This window comes from Clupea harengus, chromosome 15 (genome assembly GCF_900700415.2).
Source record: "Clupea harengus chromosome 15, Ch_v2.0.2, whole genome shotgun sequence".
Lineage (NCBI taxonomy): Eukaryota > Metazoa > Chordata > Actinopteri > Clupeiformes > Clupeidae > Clupea > Clupea harengus.
This window is the reverse complement of record NC_045166.1, coordinates 733,812-741,851: the sequence shown is the minus strand read 5'-3', so window position 1 is coordinate 741,851 and position 8,040 is coordinate 733,812. Positions and strand designations below refer to the sequence as shown.

Sequence of the window (8,040 nt, the reverse complement as noted above, 5' to 3'; positions counted from 1 at the left end):
AGTCTGTGGAACGAAGTCAATACTGTTCTTGCCTTTTAAACAAATTGTTGTAATAAACCTGAAAGCATGTTATATATAATACACTGTTATTCATTTTTGGAATAATTTCTATGATTGGGTTACAGTTGGGTTCCAATTACCTCCCATTAAAAATGAACTCCCATCAAAAATTCTTCATCAAATCAATATGACAAATATGGTTTATTGTGTTCTCACAAAAGAAAATGCAGAGTTCATTAATCTACTTGTAAGATCTGGTTTAGGCATAAAACTCTTCCAGTGTCTCTGCGGTCCATCAGAGGGCTGTAGCTGTAGCTGTGGCCCCATCTGTCAGACAGAACGCCAGCTGCCCCAGAGCGACACCAGAGTGGTGGAGTAAGCCACAAACACGACCAAGTAGAGGCGGAATAGGAATCGGTCCACTTTATAGCAGAGAGCCAGCCAGTCTGATTGGGAAGAGCCGTCATCCTCCACCTGCTGCAGGTAGGACCTAATCACACATTTGACTGTTAAGAGCCTTTAAAAACTTAAAATAATATTTGAATATGAGCCTTTAAGAATCACAGGCCCCTGTAGAAAATGTTAATCCATGAAACAGAAGGTTTTATAGGAGTATATCTAGTGGATATCAACTGAATGCAGGGAATAATGAGCATGCAAATTCAATGATTTAGTGTTATGAGTTGGGAATGAGTTGAGAAATGTGAAATGATGGGTCAACACCACCATGTTTCATAGGTTGTGGTAAGTATTTTGTGATCCAACCTGATAGTGGTTATTTGATACAGCAGCCTCTCCAGACGTAGTGAGAACCTAGGGGGTTCGCTGAGTGACACGAGATCTTCGTCTGATGGAAGATCAAACTCAAAACCTGAAATGATATAGTCCTGTCAAATTTGACATAAAATAATAAGGCGATTTTATAATAAAGTGCCAAGAAATGGTCTGTGCATACCTAATCAACTGAAATTACAAAAAAATATATACAATTATACAAATACATACAAACGTTATTTTCATGTTACCTTGCGTTAAGTATAATTTAGATGTATTGAATCGAAGTGCAGTACAACTTTATACTGTATGACTTGATATTTTATTAGTTAGTGCTCCATGAATCTCAAAGGTTCATACCACTGCTCTGGTCCATCTCGTCTAGTGTCCGCACCGATGTGAACATGCTCTCTCCAAAGCTTTGACTGGAAGAGCCGTACTTGTCTAGCAGGCAGGCAGAGATGGACATTTCCTTCACCTCCTTGTCATTGTGGTGAAGCAGCTTCACCACCAAAATGGACTTGGCCAGACTCAGAACCAGAAGGGCCATACACACCGCAAAGAAGACCCCTGCAATCAGACAGATGTTCCTGGTCTAACTGAGGGAGTGATCAGCAAAGCAGACGCCTATGAAGCCAGCACAGTTCTCTGATGCACTAAGGCCAGCTACTACCATTAATGAGGAGCAGATGGAAGTAAGCTTCATAAGCATTCATGAAGGCATTGGGCGAACAAACAAACAAACAAACAAACAAACAAACAAACAAACTCAATAACGTATGTGTTGTCTTCTCTTACCAATGAGGGGAGTGTTGAGAGCTGTTACAGGGATCTCATCCATGAGGTTGACCCTGAAGACAGTGTAGCCCAGGAGGATGCTAACTTTGAAAGATATCCGTGTGCCTGTGTTAGGTGGCAGGTAGAAGCTGATGACGTCCACTATCATGAGGAAGACGCTGGGGATGAGTAGACCCACGACATACTGCAGCGGGCGCCGCCGAATGAGCACCTATGGAGACAAAGAGATGGAACAACAGAGAAGCAATATATTAGTTCAACATAAGAAAACCAATAAACACAAAAACACATAAAGGCAATTCTTTTGGATATATATTTTACATATAATAATGGCAATGCACCTAATAGGCAATTCAAGTTTAGATACACGTAAATTTGTCAAATCACCCAATAAATTCTAACCCAAATAAACTAACTGTCATAAGGGTACTGTGGCAATGTTTATACAACACACTCACATTGAATTGAATATGGGCATAGTCTTGGTCGTCCACATGTAGCCTCCAGTAACGTGACGGCACGGACAGCAGCTCCCACTCGCCGTCACTCATGAACCCTCGCTTGTCACTGGCGATGTCTTCAGGGTCACGCCAGAAGGCCAGGTCAACCTCTCTCACTGTTGGAGAGAGAGAGACCACAAGTGGTCAAACAAGCACTGGGACCCTCCCCACATTACAAAAAGATGAAGGGCCCTATTTTTTTTCTTTCATATGGTTTTGTGGAATTATATTTTATGAGTGGAATTGAAGAAGGTAATTGGAAAATTAAATTAGAAGAAAATACTGCAATTGTATATTAACCAATAGTTTCAGCATCTGTCTGTGTCATGCAGCAATCTATGTGTCAGCGATGACATCTACCTGCAAAGTGTTATGATTCTACACCGACACGTAAGTGGTAATAACTTTTTTTTGTGGTCGGCTGTGGAGACGTGATTTGATCAGTGAGTTCTTTTATGAGAAGCGCGTAAGGGCTATTTGCTTTCATATGAGCAAAAATAGCAACGGCCCCAGGGCCATGCAGTCAGACCCACACCTTGTGATAAGATCTCCTGGTTGTGTTTGCATGCTACATGTCACGTAATGAAAAAAGGATCCTTTATTTTCAGTGAAGTACGAGAACATTTTCTTGTGCTACCTCATCTTCAACTCCCCTATACAACGGCTAACTTCTACACTGTAAGATTGTGATTTTATAAACATCAACAATGTGTGTGTGTGTGTGTGTTTGTGTGTGTGTGTGTGTGTGTGTGTGTGTGTGTGTGTGTGTATGTGTGTGTGTTTGTGTGTCTGTTTGTGTGTGTGTGTGTGTGTGAGTGTGTGTGTGTCTGTTTGTGTGTGTGTGTGTGTGTGTGTGTGTGTCTGTTTGTGTGTGTGTGTGTGTGTGTGTGTGTGTGTGTGTGTGAGTGTGTGTGTGTACACATGCACATCTCACCAGAGTGCAGCCAGCTACGGAATGTTAAGGTGCAGTTTTGCTTGTCAAAAGGAAAAGCGTAGAGATGCAAGTCACAAGAAGCAACCACTTGGATGGGTTTGTAGTTCTTGATGGTTCCAGAGGAGTTGACATAGACATAAGGAACTCCAGAGGTTGGGCTAACATCCACACTAACAGAGGGAAGACACATCAGATCATTATTTGTTTATGTAGCATTATAGGACAATATCCAGATAATCTTATTATCTTAATAGAAATGGTTACAAGTTACAAAACAGTGGTGAAACAAATTGATCATTGGTTCGTACAATTCGGTGATAATGACGTCAGGAACCCAAATAGCGTCAGATGACAGTGAGATTTCATTTATGCCATCAAACTCCTCGGGGTCCCAGACTAAGAACTCATCCGTCCAGATCTGAAACAGAACCAAGTAGAACACATTTCCCACACAAGGAACTCATCCGTCCAGATCTGAAACAGAACCAAGTAGAACACTTTTCCCAGTCCACGTACAGTTTTCATATTGATACATATCTACTTCTTTTGGTTCCAGTCAGACACACAAACAGCAAAACATACGAAATAAGAGCATACTGAGTGAAAATGAAATGGACCCCAATAAAGAGAGGCCATGCTTCAGAATCAATTCAGTGACTTCCCACAGTCTACTCAGAGCCCAGTGCCACATCATTTAACTATAACGAATTGTGAGCATCATTTTCAGTCTGTAATATAAGGCACATGAACTTGATACTTACTTGCCGATACCAGATGCTTGTTGTTAACTTCTGGTTCTGTCCATCCTTGGAAGAAAGTATGATATCATTAACATTTCTACAAAAATACTTTAGAACCAATCCACTTATCAAGAAGCAGAAGTCCAAGGAGCGTACAAGTCCAGTTGCAACATCAGAAAATCATATAGATACAATAATTAAAAATGTTTTAACACTGCATATAAAGATAGTGAGATAAAGTTGGAAAACTAAAACTGTGAGATAAAGAAGTTAAATATCCAAACAAGGACAGCTAAGGACAAAAAAAAGCACAAAATGACCAGAGAATCAATCAAAGTTAAAGTTAAAACAAGGAATTAATCTAAAAACAAAACGAATGGATTCTAAGCAAAAAGGATTTCAAATTTCAAACAATCAATTAATACTTTTTCACTATAAATCTATACACTTGTACTAGATTAGTACTGAAAAGCAGTGGCATATTGTTAACTTCTGAAATTCTTCACCGCAATGAATCTCTGGGATCTACATGACCTGACTTTAAACTTGGGTCTGGCATTGGGGAGAGCTTAGCAACAGCTAACCGAAGAATTACAAAAATAAAAAGGCGTTTTTACCACATCCAGGATGGACTGTATGATGAAATCAATGTAAATCACAGTGGTGTCCGTCCAGTTGACGACAGGCCGGACGCCACAGTCATACTGCCGTAGGAGCATCCTGGTGAGCTGATTCAGCGTGGACCTCTTTGGTTTATCCAGGACCAGCTCCACCACTGGAGCTACTCAGTGACATTGGTTTAGAAAAGCAAGAGCCAGATATAAAAAAAGAAGGATTTTTTTTTTTTTAAAGATATGACAAAGCTATTTTCAACTAATTGAAGGAATTGAATGTCTGTCTCCAAAATATGGCCTTTCATACAAGACAGCTGATTTGCAGTCTGTAGAATTACACATCGTAATGGACCCGGATAGGAAAAAGACCTGCAGTTGTTCAGATATAATTGGGAATGTAACTTTAATCTTGAAGATCATAATCTGAGAATTCCATCAAACATTCAACATGTTGTATTAGCAATTATGGTATGTTACTAATTATTTGATTGGTCCTCCGATTTATAAACAGTTCTCTAAACAACGTTGTATATTTTAGGTTATTTGATTAATATATTTCGATTATTTTTGCCAACAGTTTGGAAACTGATAACAACCTAACAATAAAACATGGAAAAGATACTTTCTTTTTTCACCAAATGATGAATGAGGAAAGCAATAAGGAGATGGAAAATAATCAGAGTAATTCAATGATTACACTGGATTATCAAATCACCTCTGGAGTGACCAAATTACTTACTATACCATTTTATAAATGTCTTCCACCTGTTTTATCAAAACAGAGTTGTTACCTCCCGTTTACAATTTGATTGAATTGTGCTCAGTTCAGAACTTACCTGAGAGCAGAATAAAGAACCAGATGACAGCATCCATGATGTGCTGAGAGCATGGAGTGACACTTCTCCACCCCGTTGTTCTCAATCAGATCCAATCACAGGTAAACGCAGTTTGACGACTGGGGTCAATTCAGACTTCCCATTCCCTTCATTAGTTTCTCCAAACAAGGAATTTTTAAAGTTTCTTCCAGCTCACTTTAAACAGAGACCATACAGAATACATGGCTGAACCCTAACTGAATTGACATGCCAGCCTGACTGACTCATGCCCAGTAAACTCATTTCTGTGGAGTTGATGAAAGTACATCGCTTCATGTACCATGACAACCGTGATCTATTTCATTATGACTGAGGTCTGTCAGTGGAGGCTCACATTTCCAAAGGCCGAACGGTAAATTCCATCTGAATTGATTATAATTGCATTAGGGCTCAGATAAGCTCTCACATAGGGAAGAAGAGGGGCTCTATTTCACATTTTGCATCCTGCCGTCTTTACCCATAATTCAGTTTGCAAAGTAGAGTTTGATTTACAGTCAATGGTTGCCGTAAAACACCAAGCTTGCTTCAGAACTGAGACCTGGGGCACCAGGATGGCACTTGAAGAGAAAATAGTCTTTGACATCACCTCAGGGACAGCCTGTTGGTCCTCACATCCACAAAATGTTTTTTAAATCAAAATTATGTTTGTTAGTGTTTGTCAAGAGTCATTGGTCCAAATCTGTTGGTTCTCACATTGAAATACACACACATTCCAATGGAAGGATTCAATATTTGTTTTGGAGATTGTTATAAAGATGATAACTCTTACGGCAGTTAGATACATTTGTAATTTTTTTCAATTTGCACAGAACAATAAAGATAACAACATTTAGAGATTTTGATTGATGGTACATCACTTGGAGATAGTATGTTTTTTCCTTGTCAAAATGGCAGGAAATGTTATACTTTGTTATTATGGTGCCATCACCTGGTGAACTGGTGTCATTGCTGTTGATGGACTTGCTGAAATATGGGCCTGACCTTCAGCTCTGGATGCCCTTGTACGTTTCCAAGAGGAATGGGCCAACTCTTTAAGTGTCACATGATGATTGCCTGGAATTGTTTATGGCTCAGTATGAGCCTCTTTGTTTGTTTCCCATATACAGAGCCAGGGCTGTGAACGAACACAGGAGATTTTTTGAGCACACACACAGAACGCACAGCCAGACGACCTTAGGCAATTCACTGAATTTGCCAAACAGTGTATGTCATCATAAACACAGCCTCCACCTTTAATGTCTCGCCACAGGGGGGTTTTCATTTCTTCATAAACTTCAGCTGTATCATATTATATGTACAGTACTTATGTTCATAACTAGATGCTTCCTAATTCAAGTGTAGGCGATGCTACAGGGAAGCCTGTCAATTAGAAAGGCCTGTTGATTAGTAACTCACCATGTGGCCCCATGGGTGTGTCTCCAGTCAGGTAGGTAGCAACATTTAGATCCATTGCTCTGGGAGTCTTCCACCTGAAAGTCATTTAAGATGTTTTCTAACTTGAATGTTGACTGCAAATACAGTTTAAAGCAGATCAGCCGTGCAATCTATTAGCAGTGAGGCAATATTATTCATCTGTTCATCAATATGAGCAGAGTCAAAGACCAAAGTTTGTCTTGTGTATACAGTGCATCATAACCTGACTGGTTTGTGGAAACTCACTAAAGACCACTCTAAAGTTGATGAATTTATTGTAATTTGTTACATTGTGAGATATTTTGTATAATTATTCATAGCCTATTATCTGGATATAATTCATGATGGGATAATAAGGTCAATGGCTTCAATCACAGTTCTGAAGTGATTTTGAAAATGTATTAATTCATTAATGGCTTTATGATATAACATTGGAGGATGGAAATGGTCATATGGGCTAAGCAGATTGTATCAGCACTGAATAAAATGATAAATGACATTGCTGTAAATATGTATATTTATCCATGTCTGCCTCCACAGTAAATCAGTGCTCTCTGCACCTCACTGTCAGCATACACATACATCACATTTGAGCATACACATACCACATTTGAATTACTGTTCTACCACTAGGTGGAGAAATACCTCACTGTTCTGTGCTTCCTCTTTATCACTCGCAAGGAGCAGAATTGGTGGAGAAAACAGATCACCATGGCAGGTGATCTCCTAACATGGCGTCTCAAGATACACAGGTTGTTGTCTTTATTTTCCTCCACATTGAAACCCACCACGTCCTCAAAATGACTCAAGTTGCCCATGGCCAATGAATCTCCAACAGAGAGAAGACGTGATGGTGCTACAGCTCGCTCAGACGTAGGCCAGAGCAAAAAAAGGCGAGCTAGGCTGATTCATTTCCTCATGTGTGCGAGTTATGAGTCACTGCCTGGCTGCACATAACACACTCTGAGGTAGCACTAATCACAGCCCTACAAATAAGCAGTCACCAACAAGAGCAGCTTGTTAAACGTGTTTGCCCAGATCTTCTCATGCCATGCAACATACAGAGTGATACTCTGAAGCTACTCTTGCTCTCTGTGACTTGTTATTAAGACAGACCATTTTTGGACAGGTTCCGCTTAGGGTCTTTGCTGCTATGGCATATTCTTTCAAATTTACAGAACACGCTGGTTTCAATAACTCTCTAAATTATTCTGGATTAATACTTGATGTACATGGGAATTCTGTTGATCTACAGCACATGAATGTTTTAAATGTCCTATAATCTATCATTACTGACCTTCTGCATCTAACTTTTCCAATGACTGAGGTACTATAATTCCTCATTCACTGCTAGTATTATCCTACCAAGAACAAACATTTTGTGACAATATA

The 8,040-nt window shown here is 39.6% G+C and overlaps 1 protein-coding gene across 1 annotated transcript; it reads right to left on the bottom strand.

Moving 5' to 3' along the window:
- Positions 1 to 330: 330 nt before the first annotated feature.
- htr3b (5-hydroxytryptamine (serotonin) receptor 3B) lies at positions 331 to 5,233 on the bottom strand. The gene is made up of 10 exons (XM_012823832.2): positions 5,197 to 5,233; positions 4,364 to 4,527; positions 3,768 to 3,812; positions 3,315 to 3,424; positions 3,007 to 3,176; positions 2,031 to 2,188; positions 1,573 to 1,783; positions 1,135 to 1,344; positions 766 to 871; positions 331 to 490 (listed from the first exon to the last, which is right to left on the bottom strand). The coding sequence occupies exons 1-10, from the start codon at positions 5,231 to 5,233 to the stop codon at positions 331 to 333; spliced, it is 1,371 nt and encodes a 456-aa protein (XP_012679286.1).
- Positions 5,234 to 8,040: the final 2,807 nt, after the last annotated feature.

Bases quoted from the DNA above. Each gene is read 5' to 3' on its own strand.
- htr3b (XM_012823832.2), bottom strand. From the start codon at position 5,233: ATGGATGCTGTCATCTGGTTCTTTATTCTGCTCTCAG. The intron at 4,528-5,196 runs GTAAGTTCTGAA...GTCACTGAGTAG, and splicing joins GTTCTTTATTCTGCTCTCAG to CTCCAGTGGTGGAGCTGGTC. The intron at 3,177-3,314 runs GTACGAACCAAT...TCCCTCTGTTAG, and splicing joins GACGTCATTATCACCGAATT to TGTGGATGTTAGCCCAACCT.